At 44.8% G+C, this 25,535-nt stretch overlaps 2 protein-coding genes across 2 annotated transcripts in view; both read right to left on the reverse strand.

Moving 5' to 3' along the window:
- Positions 1 to 408: 408 nt before the first annotated feature.
- Positions 409 to 3,978, reverse strand: cenpq (centromere protein Q). The gene is made up of 9 exons (XM_084476416.1): positions 3,901 to 3,978; positions 3,715 to 3,800; positions 3,557 to 3,605; positions 2,957 to 3,062; positions 2,807 to 2,875; positions 2,014 to 2,143; positions 1,689 to 1,802; positions 1,207 to 1,281; positions 409 to 979 (listed from the first exon to the last, which is right to left on the reverse strand). Exons 2-9 carry the CDS (start codon positions 3,793 to 3,795, stop codon positions 791 to 793), a joined length of 813 nt encoding a protein of 270 aa, XP_084332542.1. The 5' UTR covers positions 3,796 to 3,800; positions 3,901 to 3,978; the 3' UTR covers positions 409 to 790.
- Positions 3,979 to 8,872: 4,894 nt separating this feature from the next.
- Positions 8,873 to 25,535, reverse strand: part of LOC311356112 (protein TANC1-like) — a gene marked incomplete at both ends in the record, with an annotated part of 36,110 nt that continues 19,447 nt past the window's right edge. The window contains 20 exons of the mRNA XM_084475884.1: positions 8,873 to 9,031; positions 9,143 to 9,424; positions 9,668 to 9,871; positions 10,016 to 10,193; positions 11,276 to 11,376; positions 13,717 to 13,869; positions 14,161 to 14,252; positions 14,432 to 14,461; positions 14,978 to 15,092; positions 15,587 to 15,762; positions 16,175 to 16,298; positions 16,625 to 16,737; positions 18,514 to 18,586; positions 19,287 to 19,535; positions 21,636 to 21,872; positions 22,235 to 22,357; positions 22,700 to 22,808; positions 22,967 to 23,070; positions 23,716 to 23,916; positions 24,363 to 24,674. Of these exons, the coding sequence (XP_084332010.1) occupies positions 8,873 to 9,031; positions 9,143 to 9,424; positions 9,668 to 9,871; positions 10,016 to 10,193; positions 11,276 to 11,376; positions 13,717 to 13,869; positions 14,161 to 14,252; positions 14,432 to 14,461; positions 14,978 to 15,092; positions 15,587 to 15,762; positions 16,175 to 16,298; positions 16,625 to 16,737; positions 18,514 to 18,586; positions 19,287 to 19,535; positions 21,636 to 21,872; positions 22,235 to 22,357; positions 22,700 to 22,808; positions 22,967 to 23,070; positions 23,716 to 23,916; positions 24,363 to 24,674 (3,135 nt within the window). The remainder of the gene's footprint in view (positions 9,032 to 9,142; positions 9,425 to 9,667; positions 9,872 to 10,015; positions 10,194 to 11,275; positions 11,377 to 13,716; positions 13,870 to 14,160; positions 14,253 to 14,431; positions 14,462 to 14,977; positions 15,093 to 15,586; positions 15,763 to 16,174; positions 16,299 to 16,624; positions 16,738 to 18,513; positions 18,587 to 19,286; positions 19,536 to 21,635; positions 21,873 to 22,234; positions 22,358 to 22,699; positions 22,809 to 22,966; positions 23,071 to 23,715; positions 23,917 to 24,362; positions 24,675 to 25,535) is intronic.

Consider the following 25,535-nt stretch of genomic DNA (forward strand, 5'->3'; position numbering starts at 1 on the left):
ATAGTGTCTTGAACAATGAATTATAATACATTCTCATTACATTGTTCATATAAAGTTAATTCATTGACTCCTTTCAAAGGGAAACTTCAAAATCCACTGGTAAACACCGCCACCTTCTGGTACCAACAATATATATTGGATGACTATCACAGTGCAGATACTGCAGACTGTTCTGGGAATGTTCTGGGTTCGATCACCAGTGTCCCGTCCACCTTTATTCCAAATGGACTAAAGGTAAGTATGTTCGTTTGTTAGGAGGTTTGTTGAGTGATTTAAACTCTGCACTATATTTAAGAGGTTCAAACGGTGGACTGATGTTGCTGTTTTTTTGCATATACTTTTTTTACAATTATGTTATATAACCTCACAAAAAACACAATAAGTTATTTATTCTAAATATATTTTAATGAACGTGTATTAATTTAGAAACAAACTCAATTAGCTTTGGCCTGGACACAAAAATCATTCAAATAAGACCTAAGCAACATAGCATTATGTATCTTAGCATGACATGCTCAAGCTAAAGCTTCACAAACACTAACAAAAATAATCATCATCTCTTCCTGTCAACAGGAGGGCAGCCTGGACAAAACCGGGGAAGATCATAGATCCAACGTAACTGTAGAAACGGTAGTTCCTAGTGGAGATCTCTGGGGAACAAGGACTGGGTTACCTTTGACCGATCTCTGGTAGGCCTACTAGGTCAAATGGCTGGTAGGCTTACTAGGACAGCTTTGAGTAGACCTTCTTGGTAAGCCATCCTTGTCAGCTCGATGGTAGGTCTACTGGATCAGATCTGTGGTAGGTCTACTGGGTCAGATCCAGTAGGTCTAGTAAAGAGCAACCTGTCTGTGTATTGTCCAGCTTTGGCCAGCAGAAGGCGGGCGTCCTGCAGGGGTTCAGATGTCAGCAGGGCATCTCCCAGACGTCTGGCCATTCCCTCGCCCTGTCCACTGGGCACCATGCTGCTCAGCTGGGCCTACACACACACACACACACACACACACACACACACACACACACACACACACACACACACACACACACACACACACACACACACACACACACACACACACACACACACACACACACACACACATTAGGCCTTTCTATTTAAGCGTACTTAGAATCTAGGATCATGCAGTACTTCTACATGTAGTGTGCAGGTGTATTTATAGTAAGTGAGTACTGCAGTACTTCTACCTGTAGTGTGGATGTGTATTTGTGTGTTGGTGGAGCGGGAATACGGAGCACACATCGCTCAGCCATTTGCAACATCTGAGGGGAGAGAAAAATACTTAATTCAACATTGATTTAGGGGTGAGGCTATGATACTGATGATATTGGAAGAATTCTGGTTTGTAGTCCGAGTAGTATTGACCAATAACGTTTGAGCGGGCATTAGTTGCATGCAGGCAAACTGTCAGTGTAGAGAGCAACACTCCATGAACACTCCATCGCCTATCTTCTGACGACGATGAATCTCTTCAGACGATAGATGATTCATTCAGAGATTGCATTAACTTGTAACCCCAAACTTCCTCATATTGGTTTGAGTCTGTATTTATTGGTTTGAATCAGTTTTTATTGGTTTGATTCCGTATCTTATAATATGTTCAGAAAACTGTGCATTTCGTTTGAGATTTTGACCATGATCATTCAAGGGTGAGTGAATGAGTGAGTACCTCTACAGCCTCATCCTCCTCCAGCTGACGTCTCAGGGAGATACAGCTCTGCTCCAGGGATTTCTTCTCCTCCTCCATCTCCTCTAGAGCAACCAGCAGGTTATCTAGGTCGGACTACACACACACACACACACACACACACACACACACACACACACACACACACACACACACACACACACACACACACACACACACACACACACACACACACACACACACACACACACACACACACTTTATTTAAGTACTATCAGGACTTCTAGCTCCACCCCTAACATCCCTTCAGCAGTTTGGGTGTGATGTCAGCGTGTTGACCTCTAACCTCCAGCCTGCTCAGGGACTTCTTCCCGTCCAGAGATCTCCTGCTCTCCTCCTGCAGCTGGCCGGAAATCACCTCAAAGTCCCCCCGAGCCACCGGAGGGACCCTCAGCTCAGCGCACACACCCACCAACCTGATGACACACAACCAGAGTCAAGAACAACCTGACAACACAACCAGAGTCAAGAACAACCTGACAACACAACCAGAGTCAAGAACAACCTGATAACACAACCAGAGTCAAGAGCAACCTGACAACACAACCAGAGTCAAGAACAACCTGACAACACAACCAGAGTCAAGAGCAACCTGACAACACAACCAGAGTCAAGAACAACCTGACAACACAACCAGAGTCAAGAGCAACCTGACAACACAACCAGAGTCAAGAGCAACCTGACAACACAACCAGAGTCAAGAACAACCTGACAACACAACCAGAGTCAAGAACAACCTGACAACACAACTAGAGTCAAGAACAACCTGACAACACAACCAGAGTCAAGAAGAAGAGCTCATGAATTGTAGCGTTATCTTAAATAATAGTTTAATTATAGTAAATAGTTTAATTTCAATACAATTATGACAACAATACAACAACCAAGTCAAAGAGAATAAAAAAAATGTTTTTGAGGATGAATTTGACAAACCAGGGATTTTAGTGAGTGACATATAATGTCACTAATTATCATCAGACTTTGTGATAAAATACGATCATGTCAAGTCCATTCACTAGAATTGTATTAAGAGAGTGTATGTTTATGATACCAGGTTATGTGGATCTCTTTTTAGTCACCTGTTTTTTAGGATGTTAAGATGTTTATTTGTTTCCTCCTTCTCCCTCCGGTTCAGGTTAAGAGTCGTTCTGTAAGAAAAGGAAAATAAATATGTTAAGTTCAGAGAGAACCGAGTGTGTGAGGGTCTATAGAGTATAGCTACTACCTACAGCATGGACTGGTCTACAATGGTCTCCAGCCCTACGATGGACGACCGGGTCAGTGGCACCCACTTCTCCTGACCTTTGCTCTTGCTATTATCTGAGGAAGATCCTCCTGGAAGGAGGAGGGAGATAAATAAAGCAGACCGACAGGAAGTCACCAACCAAACCCCTCGTCTTATGTGCACCCCACAGGCACACTGGAAGGACTGGACTCATTATACATGCTTATGTATAGTATAAATTATACACACTTTCAATAGTATAGTAGCAACAGACACTTGTGTCACTGTATAATAGTCAATAATGTACAGAAAAATAGATAAACGGGATATTTATCAATGTCAATATTCTACAGTATAATACAGATATACTGGATATGTATCATAGTCAATAATGTACACTATGTTATAGATATAGTGGATATGCATAATAGTCAATGTAGTTTCAGTTACATAGCATATAATGGACTAGTCTGCAGGTCCAGTACTTTGTGGTGATACCTTAATGGACCCAGTCTGTCGGTCTTAAAGCTATTCTAATGTCTGTCTGTAACATGACTGTCTGTAACATGACTGTAACGGGTTACTACTACACATAAGACCCCACCTTTCTTCTTCTGAGACGACTTCTGGCGAACCTTCTCTTTGCGGGGCGCCTTAATAACACATGGACCAAGACACTATTATTAAACATAGTTGGACTCAACAGTTAATTTAACATGAAACATAGCTTATTAAACACATCGTGCGTGTGTTTAACTTTACCTGAGGGGCTGAAGATTTATCTCCAGGTTTCTTTCTGATTTTCATGTCCGGTGGTCTGGAGGATCCTCGTACTGGCTTCATCGCCGCTGTTGATATATAAACCGTGTTGAACCTATATACAATCTCAGTACGAAGTTGTACATATATATACACACATATAAATATGAACTTTATACATAAAAATACCTTAATATTGACGCTTATTTTGTGCACGAGTGTTGACTCTTGTTGTTGTTACGTTCGAGGTGACGTCACGACAGGCTTTTGCGCCACAGCTTTGAAACGACGGCGCTGTACAACGCATGCGCGTACGGAAAGCCCAACGCCTCAAATGAGTTGAAATAATATATCGTGTATTTACTAATTGATTGTTGTAAATTCAAAAAACCACAAGATGGTAGTATTGGCTTACTGCTGAATGTCGACATATAATGACGTCTGGAATTCTGCGTGTCCTGATTGCCCAGCATTAATCCACTGACCAAACATGGCTTAATTTAGTTATCTCTTTGACGTTCATTTAAATGCCGTGGGAAATTGAGAAAGTGTTGGACTGTGAAAAGTCGGTAGTACATTATGCACCTGTCATGCAACATCTTTTACATGCAAATGCAACATATTTTTTCAATGTAACAGCTGTTACCACACGCTTTAAATAGAACCGAGAGCGTGCTTGCAATTTGAATGTAGATATTCAGCACATTCATAGTTATTTTTGTAGCCTATTGATTTTAGATCAGCCTGTATCACTAAAAAGCTTCGAAAGTATTTCATGCACTCCAGATTTCCCTTTATTTGCAACTCCTGTCTGAGGAAATCCTCCATAGACCTATTGGTACTAGTTCTTCCAAGGTTGTGTTTAGTTATACTCTGTGCTCAAAAGGAGAGAGTCAACTCTGTCTGAGGAGGAGATGGAGATGTTGACTCGTTGCGTCTCGCAGCTGCTCTCCACTGTCTCCAAGAGATGAGGTGTTGGACCGCCTTTAAGATACAATACAAACCCATACTGAAAAAACTGGAAAACGTTTTCCTATTTAGAATTTTTTTTTTTCAAGACAACATGAACTTGGGCAATCTTCTAAATATTCACGATACAATGCATATAAAAGTAACATTTGATAGCCACAACAATAAATATAGGGTGTAGAACTGGTATAAAGAGGATTAGCAGGATTTATTCAATATTATTTTTGAAGTCTGTTAATTATAATATTAAATTAAGGATTAGTCTGTTAGTTAGTCTATTATTGAAGCATTTGTGTACTGTTTGTTCTCTGATGGTTTGTGTGTGTTTGTGTTTTTGTCTTTAATCGATCAGATCCAGTCGACTTCGGTTGACATGGCAACAGTGAATAAGAATATCCTAGCAGCAGAAAACTAGACATAATTTGTTAGATTAAATTGAATAATAAATAGCAGTGATCTAGGTTAGGATCTATGGTTGATAACTATATATTATTAATAATATTTATCAGTGATCTGGGTTAGGATCTAGTACTAATAACTAGAATGTTATTAATATATATCAGTGTTCTGGGCAAGGATCTAGTGGTACTTGGTGAATATTTTTAATTTATATCATTGATTTGGGTTAGGATCTAGTTCTTTATAAGAATAAAATTAATAAAGGGCAGGGACAGAGAGGATGCATGTATAAATGAATAATAGCGTTTGCATCTTGGAAACACATTCTGCTTTGTCTTGAGAAATGGTACAGCCAGGGGCGGACCGTACTGTTAGGCAAACCAGGCACTTGCCTGGAGCCCCAGGCCCGATAGAAGGCCCCATCGAGGCCTTTTGGGGCCCCCAAAATACCGTCCTTATATTTCTTCCCCATATCTATATTGTTTTTATAAAAATCCCGTCATAATAGCAGCACCGGGATGTCCAATTACTCACGCATTGACGGTCAACAATCCTGTCCACCCGCAACTCCGCTACGGCACCCCCCCCGTCAACAATCCTGTCCGACCGCAACTTCGCTCCCCCCCCTCCATAATATAGAGTCTATGGTTAACCAGAGTCGATATATACAGTCTACAGTTAACAAAATAGTAAAACAGTAACCAGAGTATATGTATACAGTATACGGTTAACTATAACTGAGTATATCATACTGTAAATCACAGTAGGCTATCAAATACTTAATCACAGTAGAGTTAAATTCAAAACTCTTAATGTGACTTTTGTCAAAACAGTCCCTGTCATGGTTTGAGTGATATTTAAAGGGTCCTGAACATTTGGAACGGGAATCCCTGAAGGAACTCTCTTGGGTCCCATCCTTTTCGGATTGTGTATCAACGACTTGCCAGAAATATGCCCTGGTTTAAGTCTTCAGTCTTGAGACGCTGATGATAGACCCTATACAGTCATCACCTGCAACCAAATCTTTGAATTTTATAATTAAAGGTGAGCTCACTGAAGCTCACAAGTAGAGGGGTAAGTTAAGAATTTCAGTTACAGTTTAAGTCATGCTCAAAAGATTTGGAAATGATTAGGGCTAACCCTAGATGGTTCAAGGTGATAAGAAAGCTAATCATTTGACCGTATCTTCCTCTTAAATATAGTTATATTTTCACATCTGTCTAATAATGGTTTAGCTACCTAATCCTATGTCATTAGTAATTCAATCCATAGCATCAGTACAATCAGGCCTTGAAAAGCTTGGACAAAAAGCTAATAGGGCACAATCATTGCTTCAATTTTAAATAAATACAAGATCTTACGTTTTGCTAATTTGATTGATTTTAATTATGTGAAACTTGTGGTTTAAATGGACTTGCACCTCAGCCTCTCTGTAAATACATCAAGAGACAAAAAGAGCTGCAGCAGATCTACCTGAGCAGCTTGCTGCAAACTACACCACTTTTACCATATCAACCATATTCTATTTAATTCAGCAACAAACTTGTACTCATGTCTAGTTTTCTGAAGCTATGTTTATAATAAATGCTTTATTTTATTTTATCTTGCTGTTCTCTGTTTACCTTCTTCATACCTTCCTGTTTTAATCTTTTATTTTCAAAAATAAAAGTTTTTGTTTGTTTGATTTGTTTGTTGTTGTTTACCTTCCTAATTTCTGGATTTCCCTATGGTCTCCACCGTAAACGTCAAAACACTTTGAACTGTGGGTAATTCCCTTAGGTTAAGTCTGCACTGATGCAGACTCACAGAAAGGGCTCGGTAAGTGTGGACTCAAACCCTCACGCCCTTTGAAATTCGACATTGGGACAGCTCTAAAGCCTTACTAATTTCGCAAGAATGCGCATTAAAGTCTGTGAGTCTGTGAGTCCAGACTTTGGGATTGGCCCCATGATACCTGCAACGTATAGCTGTGCTCAGTTTTTCTATGTACATTGTATCTGTCCCTATCAAATACATCATGAATAATAAATGTATATAGTCTACGGCTAAAGACAGAGTCTATGGTACAGTCCATGGAGACTGTTAATTACAGACTCCATGGTAAAATCTACATTTAACCAGAGTCTATAACCTCGGGTCCAGCAGTACTATAGTCTGATCTGTGAGACAAATATGTCTGTACTTCTAGGGTAGTGGTTTAATAAAATCATGGACAGCAGGGTTGGCACAATAACAAGCTAGGGCTCATGTTGTGGTATTTAAAGCTGAGATAATACTCAGTGATAAACACTGTCTACCTTATCTCAGTCTCTCCTGACATTTCCTGGCGATGCGTGGATGATAATCATCCACTAGAATGTGCCCTGGGTCATGAGGATATCTTAAAGGCTATCTGCTGTCCCTTGTAACACCAGTCCTACACACCAGGTCCCTTGTAACAACAGTCATACACACCAGGTCCCTTGTAACACCAGTCATACACGCCCGGTCCCTTGTAACAGCAGTTATACATACTAGGTCCCTTGTACACCAGTCCAATCATACACACTAGGTCCCTTGTAACACCAGTCATACACACCAGGTCCCATCATTCAACAGTATTCCAACACCGCATGTTACACCAGTCCAACACCAGAACCCATTGAACACCAATTGTTCACCAGAACCCACTTACACCTAGTTCCATTTAACACCTGTTTAAAACCAAGTCCCATTTAACACCATTCAAACACCACGTCACATTTAAGATCTGTCCTACACCAAAACCCATTTAACACCAGTCCAGCACCAGAACCCATTTAACATCAGTCCAACCCTAGGTCCCAGGTAATACCAGGTCCCATGTAACACAAGTCAACCCATTCAACACCAGAAACCATTAAACACTAGAACCGATTTTAGCATGCAAGTCCACAATTTCACAGTCTCTCATATCTCATGAAAGATGTGATGCGGACCCAGCTTGATATAAAAAACACCAGCACAATGAGGAGTGTGTGCAGTTTCATCCTTCAATGCTGCTCTATTTAACCCTCTAACTTGATCCAGTGCATTGAGGCATTTAAAAGTTCCCCTTTCATCACCAAGGTCAGGGTCTAGAACCCACAATTAATACAAAACCTTTCAAAAGAAATCTGAAAGAAATGATAGGTAGGACAAATATATTATTAAGAAATAATGAAACATTCTACTTCGTGTTTATTTTTTATTATTATAATTCTGAATATATGAATGTACCACCAGGATTGCATGGTTCCTGTCTATAATATAGAATAATACTTTGGATAAACAGTTAAGTAGTCCTTCCATCTTGTAAACACTCTCTGTATCTTTCTCACAAACCAAGAAACATTTCCTCTCTGCCTTCAAAAATAAATAAATATTTTTTTTTAGAATTAAACATTTCAGTCAATGGATTACAATGCAATTTATCAAACGTACCAAGAATAGGATTGTCCAGTTGTCTTAAAGATCTAATACTGACTGAACCAATTATCTCTTACATGGAAATATATCATCTGAATGTTAAGTGCATGGCATACAAATATAAATGTTCTCCTCTCCTCGATCCAAATGTTCATATCTGGCTCCTAATTTGTTTTAATATCATGCACAAGTAAATGTCTCTTTAGGATTCATATTTCTAGGAATAACACATACCCATTCTAAGAATATTATTTCTTTGTAATGTTCTATTAACTACACTTGCTGTATAGATATAAGCTCAAGGCCAGAGGATTTAAAGGAGCATTAAAACTGTGAGCAACCATCGGGGGGGCGACAGGGAGCAAAGTCACACATTGGACTCAATGAAGGAACGCTTGGGTTTTATGGGCCCGCGGTGCAGGGGGGGGGCATCTCTGTTGGCCCTCGCCTCGCTAAACTCCTTTCCTGGACCCCCAGGGACCCCCTGTTCCTGGTACGGCCCCCATTGCAGCTCACTGTTCAACATCTGGAACTCCACCAGCGACATGTTGAAGCCCTCTGCTGTTCCTCCACCTCCTCCTCCTCCTCCTCCTCCTCCTCCTCCTCCCCTACCAGATGGTGTCTGGTGGGTCTGGACTCTGACAGACTTGTCCATGATGCCCATAAAGGGGCGGGGCTTCACCTCCTGCTTGGTCTTGAAGCTGCCACTGCTCCTCGGGAGGCGTGGCGCCTCCTGCTGCCGGCCGCAGTCTGACAGGTTCCCGCCGCTGGAGGCCTGGCTGGAACTGGAGCCCCGAGACCCCGCGGTGCCCACGTCACGCCTCCCCTCCAGGGAGAGACTGTCCAGCATGCTGGGGGGGTTGGTCAGGCGGTCGGAGACCCGGGAGAAACTGGAGGAGCGGGGCTGGTAGGGGTGGTGCTGGGGAGCGTGGGGGGAGGTGGCTGGGGGGGAGAGGGGAAGGTAAGAGTGGAGGAGGGGAGGCGGGGGGGAAGTGGCCGGGGGCGAGAGAGGGTGGTAAGGGTGGTGGAGGGGAGCGTTGGGAGAGGTGGCTGGGGGGGAGAGAGGGTGGTAAGGGTGTAGGAGGGTAGGAGGAGGGGAGGTGGCTGATGGGGAAAGGGGGAGGTAGGGGTCTTGGGGACAGTGAGGAGCAGAGGGATCCACATCAGGGGTTGGGGCAAGGGGGCTGATGTGAGGTCTGAGGGACGTGGGCATGTGTCGGGCTGGCAAGGGGCTGGGGGGTCCGCACAGAGAGAGGGGCCGGCCCCCGACCCTCCCCCCAGCCCCTGTCTGGAGGGAGTGACTGGGCTGGGTCTGGCTGCACTGCTGCTCCCCCGGACCCTCGGGCCTCCTGGGGCCGTAGGGGTTCTGGGGCCAGTACTCACCGCTCCTTTTCCCACAAGACTGGGTCTGGCGCTGCTCCTCCTGCTCCTCCTGCTGCCCCTGCTCCTCCTTCTCCTGCAGGAGTCGGTCGGTCGGGCTCTGTCTGTCCAGGCCCTCTGGCTCCGGCACTGCAGGGTGGGGGTGGTGGGAGGGGCTGTTCTCCAGCACGGGGCCGGAGGAGGTGGAGGAGGACTTCTGGTGGAGGAGCGACTCCTCCTCCACACGGGTCAGCAGCCGGCGGATCTCCTTGTTGGAGGGTGCCAGCCGTGCGGCCTCCTTTAGGTCGTCCAGTGCCGCAGCAAAGTGTCTGCAGAGAGCAGATCAATCAAGATAGCTTTACGTTAGCGCTCCAAAAGTATACGGCCATGTAGAAAGGAAAATGGAAATGCATTCTGGGATACTACTTCTACCCTTACCTCACAGAGCCAGCATCGTAATATACCAAAAACACCACTACTACTAGGTCTGTCGTAGAATGGGGACACCCATTCAGCAGGAGACCACCATGCAGCAGGAGCTTAAAATATGCATAAGCGATGTTGCCATGTCGTTGGTATTATAGTTAGTACCACTCTTGACTCAGGACATGCAGCACATACAACTGAAACCCCCTGCTGGCTCGGCCGTTAATGACGTTGCGTATCACTATCCACTAAGACGCATTCTCAACCAAACCTCATTAATGGCTCGGCATTGTGACGTTGATTCATTTATAAACATAGCAGCATAAGTAGGGAAACTAGCAGATCAGCTGATGGCAAGCAAGTTATTTCATTTACAAATGCAACCAATACATACCCAGCTTTACGCTAACCAATCATCCAATTAGCTGTTGACTGTTGGGTCATGGCTGCTCTAGTCTCACAAATCAGACTTTAGAGCAGACAAGCTCGAATCTGGGAGATGGGAGCGTTTCACTTTCTTCTGTAAAATAATTGTTTTGACCAATCATGTTGCTGAAGGCTGTAAACGGGTAAATGACAAACACAAACTCACTGGCCAGTGTAGAAATACAATTACTAAAATCCCCTTTTGAAAGCTTCATCCAGTCATGTGGATGACTTTTGTGAGGTAGAATACCTCGTAAAGAAAGAGGAAACAAGCAGTAACACTGCTCGAAAGGGAAGGGAGTTCCCTTGGACAGGACAATACTGCCAAAATACAATGTGTTGCCCTTGCAGATAATACATTTTTAACTTAAAGCAAAAGCGTTCTGCCTGAATAGAGGGGTATCGTGGAGTAGGCGGGAGTAGGAGACATATTGGGAGCATTTTCAGCCGAGAAACTCTACAGGGCAGAGCGGAGGGGTAGTGTGGAGGGGTAGAGGACGTGTTGGGACAGGGCTTTGGTGTAGACTGTTCAGTATCACAGAGGGGTATCTGCCCTCACCGGCTACTCCTCTTGGCTCGAGCTCGGGCGTAATAAGCCTCATAAGACCACGGCTTCAGCTCCAACGCCTTGGTGGCAAAGTCCTCAGCGATGCCAAAGTCCTTAAAAAGAGAGAAGAGACTTTAAAGAGACAAGAGGCTGAAAGCACAAAGAAGATGTGTGAAACAGAGACGTCATACTTCAAAAAGGGGAGGCTTAAAACAGAGAGAACATACTTAAAAAAAGGAGAGGCTTAAAACAAAGAGAAGAGTCTTTAAACAGACTCACAAATAGACTCACAACCGAGAGGACACATTAAACCAGATTAGAGGCTTTGAACAGAGAGAAAAATCTTGGAAAAGAGAAGAGAATTGAAACAGGCTTAGTTCAGAAAGAAGAGGCTTAAAACAGAGAGAAGAGACTTAACACAGACCGAAGAGGCTTAGGTCCTGCCTCAGCCACCTGCCTCGGCAGCAGAGTGGAACATTCACATAGTGTTTTGGGGAGAATGGCAAAAACATTGGATTTTACCCCTTTTTTCTCTAAATTGGAGACTCATTTCAGTAACAGTGATCAAATCTCATGGATAACTATGTTTACGATTATATAAGACAAAGGACCATGTTTAAAACAATGGCTCAATGGCTCTGTAAACCATTAAAAGTCCTAAAACAGAGAGAAGATTTAAAATGGAGAGAAAAGGTCCTAAACAGAGAAGCATAACACAGACAGAACGGGCTAACGTTCTTCGTTTTCCCTTGCTGTGGACATCATGAAGCACAACTCTAAACTACTCACAATTTAGCTGTAAAAAAACGACTTAACTATTTATCCTAGAATTTAATCTGAGTGTCTGAGTGATAACTGTGTCTGAGTGGAGTCAGACACATGTCATTAAGGGGCAGGTGGGTATTAGGGGTCATATTGCTCTAGGATGTCAACAGGTTGAGAGGAAACTCGGGATTTAACCCATAACCTTCTGAACTTGATTCCTAACCACTACACAGTCCTGCCCCATGAATATAGTTTACGTTTGTACTGTATATATTTATGTAATGGATAGTGGGAAGGCTTGTACTGATGCTGGCAAAGTTCTTTACCCCCACAGGAATTCAGGTCCTCTTTCCATCGGCCAGTGCGACTATGCTTAGCATGCTCAACTAGAGGAGAAAGCGACCTATTCCTTCAGTCCAGCGGGCCTACTGGTAATTATCTTCTCTTTTGTGTTTCTTCTTTCTGAAGTTACCAAATGTACAATATGATATTATACAACCATATATTATGTTTTTGCATAAAGCTTTTTGAGTGTTGAGAATGAAGGACATATATTCGCACATCTAGGGAAATAGTGGACTGTGATAGGCTAGCCCGCCTAGCAACAGAGGGGCAGAGTCAACGTGGACCACTCTCTCTCTCTTTAACGATGCTGCCAAGCTATTTGGAGGTGCTGACCTTGATAGTTTGGACCCACGAGATTCCCTGGCTTAATGTTTAAGCGTTGCTATCAGACTAGCGCTGTGTGCTAACACGATAAGTGGACACATGGTGTTAGGAACATACACATCATCTGCTGTAGATAACAGATGGTAGGGAGGAGGAGAGGAGGAGATAGGAGAGTAGAATGAAGAGGGGGAGCAGAGTGGGAGGAGAGGAGGATAGTGGAGAGGAGAGAGAGAGAGAAGGAGAGAGGGAGGGATGACAGAGATGTATGGAGGACTGAGTGATGAATGAGTGAGGAGAGAGGGAGCAGAAGAGATGAGAGAGAGAAACCGGGGGAGAGCGATAGTCCTGTTAGGCGAACGTTTCAATCCTTCCACCTATTAATTATTCATCTCACTGACCGCCTGAAGACTCTGGGGACCCCGAGATAACTGATAGCGGCCCAATTAGACCCTGGAGCCACCCATACATACCCATACACACACACACACACACACACACACACACACACACACACACACACACTGTGCTATATACAAGAGACACAGCTGTATAAACAGGTCACTGCTCCTCCTGACAGGATGAACGTAGCTGAACCTCTGTACATGGCCGTTGCATCAGGGTTAGGGTGAGCTGCTGGGATGAATTTCAATACATGCTCCCTCACATTTACATTTACTCATTTAGATGGTAACTCCCTTTTATCAATAGCCACTTGGAAGTGCTGCCCGACCTAGTTTCTAAAAATACCGTTCCTTCTATCCTCTATGCATCCATCTCCCCAAGGTCATACACGTGGGTTACGGGCTCCTTGTGCATGCAACCAGACATGTAACCTACGTCAGGGCTTCACCCGTGTTCACACCACAGTGTAGAACACCATCATGTTGGTCCACCGCCTATGAAAACATAGAACAACTTCCCCCATACGCTATGAGGGTTGCCATTCCTCTTGGCCTCTATCACAGCGTGGTAGAGCGGTGGTGGCGCGGCCGCTGCTACAGCGACAGGGGGGTCCTCACGTTGGTCTTGCGGCGGCAGCGGGACAGGTTGAGGTAGAGGGAGACCCGGAGGTCCCTCAGGGCCTTCAGCTCCTGGTCCCCCCCCGCGGTGTGGCCCGGGAACCGCCTCAGAGCATACTGGTACCGCTGGGCCGCCTCCTTCATGCGGCCCTTCTGAGGAGGGGATGGGGACGGGGGACGGGGGACGGGGGGGGAATGACATGTTACTGATAATGCTGTTAGTCGTGGTATTAATGCGTTTAGCATCTTTTTAAAATCATGTTATTTATCATGTGATTAGTCATGTTATTCATAATGATATTAATCATGCTATTAATCATGTTATTAATCATGTTATTCATAGTTATTAATCATCAGTTATTTATCAATCAGTCACTCATCATTTCGTCAATCATGTTACTTGTCATGTTATTTAAAAAGGTATAAATCAATAACAGGGTGAACCTTGTACAACATGTTTCCCTCCTCCATGAGTTTGTGCAGCAGGATAAGCAGGATGTCTGGCTTGGAGGACGCCATCGCCCAGGTAGCATGACCTGGAATATATAGAACCAACACACTGTCAGAGTCTCTCTCCCTCTCTCTCTCTCTCTCTCTCTCTCTCTCTCTCTCTCTCTCTCTCTCTCTCTCTCTCTCTCTCTCTCTCTCTATCTCACTCTCTCTCTCTCTGTCTCTCTCTCTCTTGCTCTCTCTCTCTCTCATATAGACCACCCACCTGATCGGTCATGGGGAGCCGTTCTGTAGCCTTGAGGGAACGAGAAAGGATAGATGGTGTGAATTAACAGGTTTTGTAATACCTTCACATACCGTACATAAATATACCATATACAGTCTGTATATACAGTCTGTGGATATGATATACAGTCTGTGGATATGACGTAATCTGTCTCCGGTCTAAACTATAGTTTTCCTCATCAGACAACATCTCCCCCAGGATTAAAAAAGTAATCAGAGTCTGAATCTGTGGTTTAACGTATGGTCTTTAGTTTATTGTCTTTTGTGTCATGCTAGGGTCTCTCGGCTGACTCCCCAGCCTTCCTGGAGCTCTGTCAGCTTCTAGCAGCCCTCCTGAGATCAAGAATTGAAGGTCAGCGATTAGTTTCGCCTTCCGCCAACGACTCACAGCGCAGTTGACGGAGCTCCGGGATGACCTGAATGGGAAGTGTGGTTGGACTGTAGACTGGATCACATGAGCCGGTGTAAGACTGTAGTAGACTGATCCAGGCAGGGTCACGTGATGCGGTGGAAAGGGGGTACGTACCCATCTTGGAGCCTTTCTTCAGAGAGGTGACCAGGGCCGGGCTGTGTCTCTCTGGAGCTCTGGGACCACTGGTTTCCTTGTCCCCCGCAGCCCCCTGCTCCACAAGGTAGCTCACCTGGAACACAACAACACCTGGGTGGGGATAGGTCTGGAGGTTGGATGACCTAACCCTACCCCCCTACAAGCGAGCATCTACCCCCTACCACCTACCATATATCCCCTACCACCTACCACCTATCACCTACCACCTACCACCTACCATCTATCACCCACCACCTACCATATATCACCTACCACCTACCACCTACCATAAATCACCTACCCCATACCAACTATCACATACCCCCTACCACCTACAATATATCACCTACCACCTACCATATATCACCTACCACCTACCACCTACCATAAATCACCTACCCCATACCAACTACCACATACCCCCTACCGTCTACCATATATCACCAATCACCTACAAACTACTCCCAACCATCTACCACCTGCCGTATATATCACCTACCATCATTCTAATATCGACCCCCTACTATCCTCTATTATCCCTCCCCCCCTTGCCCTTCCCCCCTCCCCCCTCCCCCTCCAGCTCCTCACCGTGTCGGCGTCTCCGTTCATGGCTGCGAGGTCCAGCGGCGTGCGTCCGTGTTTATCGGCGGTGTCCAGGCTGACCCCTCGGTCCACCAGCAGCTGAACGATGCTCTTGTGGCCCTTCAGGCAGGCCCAGCCCAGCCCCGTGAGGCCCCCCTGGTCCACGGAGCCCACGGACGCCCCTGGGAACACAGCCCCCAGAACACACACACTCATTGTCTGGGGTCACGACCACTACCCCCCCCCCCGCCCCCCCCACTGCCCTCTGATAAGCCGGCTCCGCTCTGCTAGAACATCGATTTGATTTACTGTAAATTGTAACGTTACTGTTCCAGGGATCTAACAGTCATGTCTTAAAGGCGACATACCACCAGTGTGTGAGTGTGATTAGTTATCAGTAATCAGTAATCACACTCACACCTGGTGGCATAATATGTCACCTTGAATGTATGATCATGTTCCATATTCAGTGTGTTTTATAATTGCAGAGTGTGTGTGTGTTGCTATACAGTGAGTGTCGGAAAATGTCCTCCAGCCATCAGATACACAACCAGCTCAAGTTCCTCTCGTCACCATGGCGACACGTGAGCCCACCTTCCGCCAGCAGCAGCTCCACCGTGCTCAGCTGTCCGTCAGCGGCCGCCAGCATCAGGGGGGATCGGTCCTGCGGGTCGCTGGCATTCACGTCAGCACCGCGCTTAACCAGCAGCTCACACACCTGGTGGACACACGCAGACTAGTTAACACACCTTAACCAGCAGCTCACACACCTGGTTAACACACAAAGACTGGTTTACACACATTAACCAGCATATCACACACCTGGTTAACACACAAAGACTGGTTTACACACATTAACCAGCATCACACACAGCTGGTTAACACACAAGGTTCACATCAATCCTAGTGTGTGTTTGTGTGTGTCTGTGTCTCTGTGTACGTGCGTGATGTGTGCAGGTGTGTGTGTCCTTACCCATGTGTGTTTGTGTGTGTGTGTGTGTGTGTGTGTGTGTGTGTCTCAACCTGTGTGTGTTCGTGTTTGACCGCCAGCAGCAGGGGGGTCATTCCTTTCTGATTGGCCGTCTCTAGCTCCGCCCCTTTCTCCAGCAGGAAGACGCACATCTCTGACCGACCTCTGGAGGCCGCCAAACTGAGTGCTACACACACACACAAGCACACACACGCACACACACATGCACGCACGCACACACACACACACACACACACACACACACACACACACACACACACACACACACACACACACACACACACACACACACACACACACACACACACACACATACATTACATTACATTAATGCAGCCAGCACTGTTCAAAGCAAATTACAAATACAAGTGCATTCGCCAATGGATATATAACCCAAAGGTGCAAATATCCTTCACGTACATTCATTTAATTTAGGCAAACTGCTTCAGTGCTGCAATATAGAAACAAGAGAGAGGAAGTACCTGCACCACATGGACCATGTGTTTTATATGCACGCACACACACACACACACACACACACACACACACACACACACACACACACACACACACACACACACACACACACAGACACAGAAAGACAAACACACGCACAAAGACACACAGAATACACACACACACACTCATCCACACACACTAAAGGGCTCTTTCTGGTCCCATGTTCACGCAACGCAAGGACCACGCAGATGCTTCGCCGTAGTTGTGAACGTTTATGGTCCTGCATCGGGTTTTAGTGAGCGGACCAATCACAGCCCTTGCGGTTGCGTCGCCTCGACGCAAGGTTACAATTTTTGGGAGGCGCATGTCAGGCCCTTGTGGTGGACGCAAGGAGGGTCCGCAAGGACGTGAGGGGTCCGTAAACCCCTTGCGTTGCATGAACGTGGGACCATAATCAGCCCTTAAGAATACACATATACATACACACACATAAACACACACAAACGCACACACACACCGGACACACACTACATAATTCCGACACACACACACACAGACACATAAACTTGAGGCACTTTTGAGAGGATTTATAAACTTTTCTGCTGAATTTTAAGTTGGTTTTAGTCCGCGTCTCTATTACTGTGCTCTGTAACAGAGAACTACGGTCTGTGTCTAATGGGGGCTCTGATTCCCTGAGTTGGCTATTTTAGGAATTTCTGTTCTAGCGGTCATTTAGAAAAGGACCAGTAAAAGAGTAAATGAGGACAATCTTCAGGTCCAATTCTTGTCAACTGAATGTTTTCATGTAGTAAACAAAGTATAAAAAGTGTTTAGATGTGACTACAGAGGAAGTGTATAAAAATAGAGCTTTAAGGAAAAGAAGCTATGCAGAATACCGGCCAACCATCTCTCTCTCTCTCTCTCTCTCTCTCTCTCTCTCTCCCCTTTCATCTCTCTCTCCCTCTCACTCTCCCTCTCCCCTTTCATCCCTCTCCCTCTCTCCTTCTTTCTCCTTTCATCTCTCTCAACGTCTCTCTCTCTCTTTCTCTATCTCTCTCCCACCTTTCATCACTCTCTCTCCCTTTATCTCTCGCCCCTTTCTCTCTCTCTCTCTCTCTCTCTAGAGTAGCTTATCAATAGCTACACCAGAGCTAGAACCCATCCATCAGCTAACCCTCTACCCTAACTACCATCAATCAGCTAACCCTCTGCCCTAACTACCATCAATAAGATAACCCTCTTAACTCACTACCCATCCATCAGTTAACCCTCTACACTAACTACCCATCCATCAGCCAACCTGCAACACTAACTACCGTCTATCAGCTAACCCTCTACACAAACGACGAATCCATCAGCCTGACAACCAAGAGGCATGCCTTCATCCATCCCACATGCAGACCACAGAGGAAACATGTGTGTGTGTGTGTGTGTGTGTGTGTGTGTGTGTGTGTGTTAGGGTGAGAGGAATGAGAGAGCGAACCTGTTTCTCCCCAGAGTGAGTCTCGGAGCTCCATCTGCACCATCTGCTCTTCCTCCAACAATAACTTCACCACCTGATGGGGAAGACGACAGCTCAACACACTGATTACATGTATGTGTACATGATGTAGACCCAGAGAACGGGCTGACAAATGGGCTGTGATGATACAAACATGAGTGGAAATAATACAGTTTATATCTAGTCTGATGTTGTACATTATTGTGCGTGCAAATTTAACAAACCACTGTTGGTTTCGGACTTCATTAGACATTATGAGATACTTCTAGTGTAAATATATTTTATATACATTTTCATGTTTGATTTAATAATTCCAAGCCTTATCGTTAATTCTCTGAATAAGAATTCATCATAAAATGCCCAACTCAACCATAGCATTAAAATGTTTTCAACATTTTGATGCTGGTCCGCATCAGAAGTCATTTGAAACTTCTAGTTTGTTTTCAATTAAGTTTGGTTGGGCTTCATGATGCATGGGAAGTGGTCCAAATAAACAGGTATGTTTTTCTGAGGGGGCAGAAGTCATTCTTATTGGTCAAAAATCTCAGACCTGGGGATCATCCGCACTAGGGTTGAATAAGACAACAGGCCACATGGTGGGGCTTGTAAAGTTCCCTACGATTCTGAACTATTCTTCACTAGATAAGAGAAGATTGATTGGATAGATCCAGATAGATCAGATCAGATAGTTCAGAGCAGATGCATCAGATAGATCCAGATAGATCCAGATCACCTAGACACAGTAGGACTCCAACCTGAGTGTGTCCAGCCCCTGAGGCAGCAGTGAGGGCCTGCTGAGCCGCCTGTTTCCTCCCGTCACCTCCGACCCCCCCACTGCTCTCCTTCTGGGGGCTGGTCTCCGCCTGGGGGCCGGTCTCTGCCTGGGGCCCGGCGGGATGCTGGGTCCCCCAGGCCTGCTGCAGCAGGATCCTGAGGACCTCAGTGTGGCCCTTCAGCGCCGCATGGACCAGAGCACATTGACCACTCTTATCAACGTGCTGCAGCTGGAACACAAAGGAACACAAAAGAACACAAAACACTGGGTTTAACTAAAGTGGACACTGGCTTCACACTGGGTTTACAAAAGGTTTACTCGGTTTACATATGTTAAAACTAGGTTTACACTGAGTTGGTACTGGTTTCGCACTAGTTTTACACTGTGTTTATTCAGTAGCCGCGTTTACATGGACACTTCTGATCCGATTAGATTTCTAATCGGAATAGATCTATTCCTGTCATGCGATCCCAACGTACTGTATGTATGGCATTTCCAAAAGTGGTAAGCGAACGTTCGGTCTCTCGTGCACACCTGACACATCTGGACCGGCGGCGACTTAATGGACGTGTTATCACTATTTGGCATTTTTATGTATTTTGTTGGTTTAGTTTGTATCGTTTGTTGGTAAGGTTGGTCTGAAGCGCTCGTAGAAACTTCTTAGCTCTACCGTAGTGGTGATTCAGCTCCTGACGCATTCTCCGCCACTGTACAGTAACCTTTATAAATCCCCGTTGTGCATGGAACTGCCACATTGGCAGTGTTGTGTTTCACCAAAAAAATAAAATAATAATGAACAAAACTCTTCTAGGTCTAACTCTTCTAAACTCTTCTAAGTCTTCTAAAATGAAATACTGGGAAACGAATAAACCATTATAAGCAACGAGTGAACTTAATAAGCGGTCGAAATATTTTTCGACCACCGCCTCTTTCCCTTGACGGTGCGCAAAGCCCGCACGGCGCACACAGACAGGTAGAAAAAAGCAAAGCAGTCTCAGCATAAACACACAGTTGTGCGTTAAATTTGTCCATCGTGGAACACGTCAATTCCTCTAATGCTGACGTTTAAAATATATCAGCACCTATTTACCTTGATCTTCAGCTGTAGCCTTGCTGAACTCCCTGCATCCTCGCTGTCTTTATTCATTTTTTACAGATTCGTATGGCGGTCTTATTATGGTAAACTAGCTCATTGGTGAACACCTCGTCAGGTTTTAAACAGCGACACGCACTCGGAGACAGTAGCCTAGGCCTAAAGAAAGACAGGTCCATAGCTGCTGCACAAAAATAATGCGTGCCAAGCAGTAGACCTAGTTGGTCTTAAAGGGGGGAAAGCAAGTTCAAGTTTAACATCAATTTGCAGTGATCACTTGGCTGAAGGGTTTTATATGCCTATTCATTACATAATTAGCGCATTTGAAACTTGTGTGGCCTATATGGGTGCGGCTTATTCTGCTTTTTTAAATACATAAATGAAAGGCTTGCGGTTTATCCATGATGCAGCCTATATGCGGGAAATTATGGTAGGCCCTGACAGGGCGAACCGGACCCCGACTTGAAGCGGAGGTCTTGCTTCTCCCTTAAGGGGCTTATTTTAGATACGTTCTATAGGCTACATTATTACACGGCTACTTGCCGAAACAAAAAAATAACTTCACACGGTGTGTCTTTTGACAATTTATTTGTTACCATTCGTAGTGTTGATCAGCAGAGAAATAGTCTGCCAAAGACGTTGACGTCGCTAAGCAACCGAATCCGCTGGGTTTGATAACTTGCAGAGTGATACACAGACGTGAAACAGGCAAAAAAGCCACTTTCCTAGTGGCACACTTTCCAAGTTCGGGTTGCATAAAAGTACAGACGGACCAATTGCGAACTACTGCAGCTGCTGATGCCATCTCTCTAAGTTACCCGCACCCACCCCAAACCAATCGGAATAAGTGTATACATGTCGATTATAGCGGACTACACCACCTCTTCTATTCCGCATAGAATTCTATTCCGATCAGAGAATTGTATTCCGATTGAGGCGTATATATGATCATTTTTTATTCTGATTGAGCTGTTCTTCCACTTCTATTCGGAACAGAAGTGTCCATGTAAACGCGGCTAGTGTTTACATGGATTTACCCTAGGTTTATAAAGGGTTTACACTAGGTGTACACTGGGTTTACACTAGGTCTACTCTGTTTACACTGACTTCACACTGGTTAAATACTGTGTTTGCACTTTCTTACACTGTGTCGGTACTGGGTGACGACTCTTCCTGCCCTCTACTAACCCTAACCCTAACAACACCTCCAGCATGGTGTCAATGAGCCGCACTGACCTTGGCCCCTCTCTTGCAGAGCAGGCTGACCAGGGCCCCGTGGCCGGCTGCCGCAGCCAGACACAGAGGGGTGAGGCCTGCGTCGGTGGGCCCGTCCAAAGGAGCCCCCGTCTCCAGCAGCAGGGACACCATCTCCAAGTGACCCAGGTGGGTGTGGACACCCAGAATGGGGGCGTGGCCGTGCACCTCTGTACTCCAGGCGACGTTGGCCCCGCCCATGATCAACAGACGACTCACCTGTAGAGCGAGAGAAGAAGAAGAAGAAGAAGAATAGAAAAATCATTGAATCATTTAATTATATAGTGCTTTTCAAGTCCCCAAAGCGCTTTACAGTGAAGGGGGGGACCTCACTAACCACCACCAGTGTGTAGCACCCACTTGGGTGATGCACGGCAGCCAATCAGTGCCAGAACACTCACCACACACCAGCTTGAGGTGGAGAGAATTAATGAATCAAGCCAATTATACAGGGGGCCAGATTGAATGAGCCTGGTTGGGCAGTTTTACACACTGACTGAGAGAAGATGTGTGTATGCAGGTTGTTTATTTGTGTTAGTGCGTGTGTGTGTTGGTGTGTATGGATGTGTGTGTGAGTGTACCTTGATGTTGGGGGTGTAGAGGTTCCTGAGGGAGCCTAGGGCGGCTGACAGGTTGTCTGTACTGGAGCTGACCCAGAGACCCTGAAGGAGACTGGAGGACAGACCTGACCGCTTACTGAGACCCTGGACAGAGAGAGAGAGAGAGAGAGAGAGAGAGAGAGAGAGAGAGAGAGAGAGAGAGAGAGAGAGAGAGGGAGGAGAAAGAGAGTGGTGCTTCAAATCTTAAATCATCACCAGCCTTTCATCATCACCTTTCATTTGGCAGAGAAAGCTGTAGCATCTGTTAGCTGGGAGGCCTTACCTTGTAGATGCGTTACCTTACCTTAAAGGATGTGCTATAAGGATGTGCTCCCTTATCTTTAAGATTTGTGATATCAGAATGTTATACCTTGCCTTAAAGATGCATGCTGTAAAGATGTGATCCCTTACCTTAAATATATGTGCTTTTAGGATGTGATCCCTTACCTTAAAGATGTGTGCTTTTAGGATGTGATGTCCTAACTCCATCGTCTGCTGTCTGTTCAACTTCCCCTCTTGTCTAGAAAACATGAAGGCCAGCAGAGCATGGCCGCTCCTACACACACACACACAAACACACACACACACACACACACACACACACACACACACACACACACACACACACACACGATTGATGATAAGATCACCAGATCGTCATGGAGGCTGAGGGATTACGCCCTGTAATATGTGACCTTTGACCTCCAGACTGACCTGGGGTCACAGAGGAAGTCGTTGCTCTCCCCGTCGGCGCGCCATACCAACCACTCCCTGAAGGAGGGGTGGCAGAGCATGCGGGTCCCGTCTCTACGCTTTACCTACACACACGCACAAGCACACACGCACACACACACACACACACACACACGCACACGCACACGCACACACACCCACACACACACACACACACACACACACACACGTTAGTATGAGTGATAAGTGTTTGGTGTTGAAATATGTTGCATGATTTGATATATTATATACTATACTATGATATGATATGAATATAAAAACAATATGATAATTTGATGTTTGGTATTCTAATATGATATTTATATTTATTATATGTAACTGTATATGTTATATATGACGGTTTGATGTAGGGTACCATGAAGTAGGGCTGCTCGATTATGGAAAAAAATCATAATCACGATTATTTTGGTCAATATTGAAATTACGATTATTCAAACGATTATTTTTGAGTTTGAAAACATGATGCATTTACTCAGCATTTCTCAAAAAAAAAACACTTTGTAACTGAGAACTTTTCCCCTTAAAAAAATACACAGTGTTCAAATAGAAAATGTTCAAATAGAAAAAAAACAATGTACAAATATGTATCCAGCTGTTCTGCGATATCTATTAAAAATAAATAGATCAATAAATAAATAAATAGTTTCAACTTGATTATATTAGTTTGGAGATTAAACCTGATTAAACCTTGATTATTTGCCCAGCCCTACCATGAAGCCGTCCAGGCTGTCCAGCCGGCGCTGCAGCTCCTCCCAGCCCAGCTGTCCCTGGATGCTGCCGGCGTTCAGCGCTCTGAACATCTGCTGGTCGGAGAGCGGGTGCAGGGAGGCCAGGGCGATGCTCAGCAGGGGGGACACCTTCTCGAACTCCCCCGCCTCCGGGAACGCAGCACGACACATCAGCAGGTAGACCTGGGGGGGGGGGCGGTCACAGGGGTCACAGGTCAACGCCTGACTCTGACCGTGTGACCGTCATGGTCACATGACCATCACGTTCATCATCACGTGACCCACATTGTCATCATCACCGTGTGGTGATTTGGACGCCATTGTATCTTTCAGGATTTACAGAACATGGCTGTCACATGACAATCAGACATCCGTTTATTATTGTTATTATGATATAGTAATATTTGACCACTGACCTCTGACAGCAACGCAGGTACTACCAGTAGTTCTCTCCCTTTACGGTCAGGTGTTATATTTTTAAGTAGTGCATGTATGATATTTATTATATTAATATAATATCTATATTCCAGTACCTCTGAGAGAGAGACAGGTACTACCAGTAGTTGTATATATTCCAGTACCTCTGAGAGAGAGACAGGTACTACCAGTAGTTGTATATATTCCAGTACCTCTGAGAGAGAGACAGGTACCACGCGGTAGTTCCCCCCCTTCAGCGCCAGGTGCTGGTTGTGGAAGAGGTCAAGGGTCAGCTGCAGGTAGAGGAGGGACCCCCCGTGGCTCCGCCCCACCAGCTGGCTGCTGAACTTGCTGAGCAGCAGGGGGTCCGGGGCGACGCCCGTCGCAGTGGTGACGTTGGCGGCCACGCGGCTGCTGTGGCTGACCCGGAAGTGGATGTAGTCGCTGAGGTCGGCGCCGAGGTCACTGCTGTCGGGCAGGATGTCCAGGGAGATGCCAGCGAAGGGGAGGGGGGTGGTGATGTCCTGTGGTGTGATATTATCACATCATATGAATAACATTTATATTAAAGGTGACATATTATACCACCAGGTGTGAGTGTGATTAGCTGTATTGAAAGCCGTTTTGAAATCGGCCTCTTCTGACATCACAGGTGGGCGTGTCCACCTAGATGTATGACGGATAGATGAGCAACGTTTGCTTGAGTCCACTGGGTAGGCTGGTAGACTGATCTATCAGCACTACCACTTGTGATGTCAGAAGAGGAGCAGATTTTCAAAACGGTTTGCAACGGTAATCACACTCACACCTGGTGGTATAATATGTCACCTTTAATGAATTGCGATATTTTATATATATATCAATCATGAATCATTCTACAGGATGAGACGGGGGGAGGAGGATGATGATATCCTGGTCGGGGTGTGCCCATACATATCCTTTATATTATATAACATGGTATATTATACTATATAAATATAATTTATATATATCATACCATGGTATATTAAATTATATAAATATCATATTTATTATATATAACATGGTATATTATATATCTAAATATAATTTCTATCACATAATATGGTGTATTATGTAAATAACATTTATTTTATAATATGTGTTATGTATATTAAATAAATAAAACTTACGTTATATAACTTGTATTATATAAGATGGAATATAATATAAATATAATTCATTTTATAAAACATGGTATGTTATATTATATAAATCTCATGATCATGTGTTATACATTCCTGATAACATGTTATATTAAATAATGTTTGGAGCTTTTATAGAACTTTATATGGAACTCTTAGATCTGAACTGTCTATTTCTTACCAGGCCAACACTGTTATTTGTACTTTGTTTTTAAATGGCTT

This window comes from Micromesistius poutassou, assembly GCF_964030765.1.
Source record: "Micromesistius poutassou genome assembly, chromosome: 12".
Taxonomy (NCBI): domain Eukaryota; kingdom Metazoa; phylum Chordata; class Actinopteri; order Gadiformes; family Gadidae; genus Micromesistius; species Micromesistius poutassou.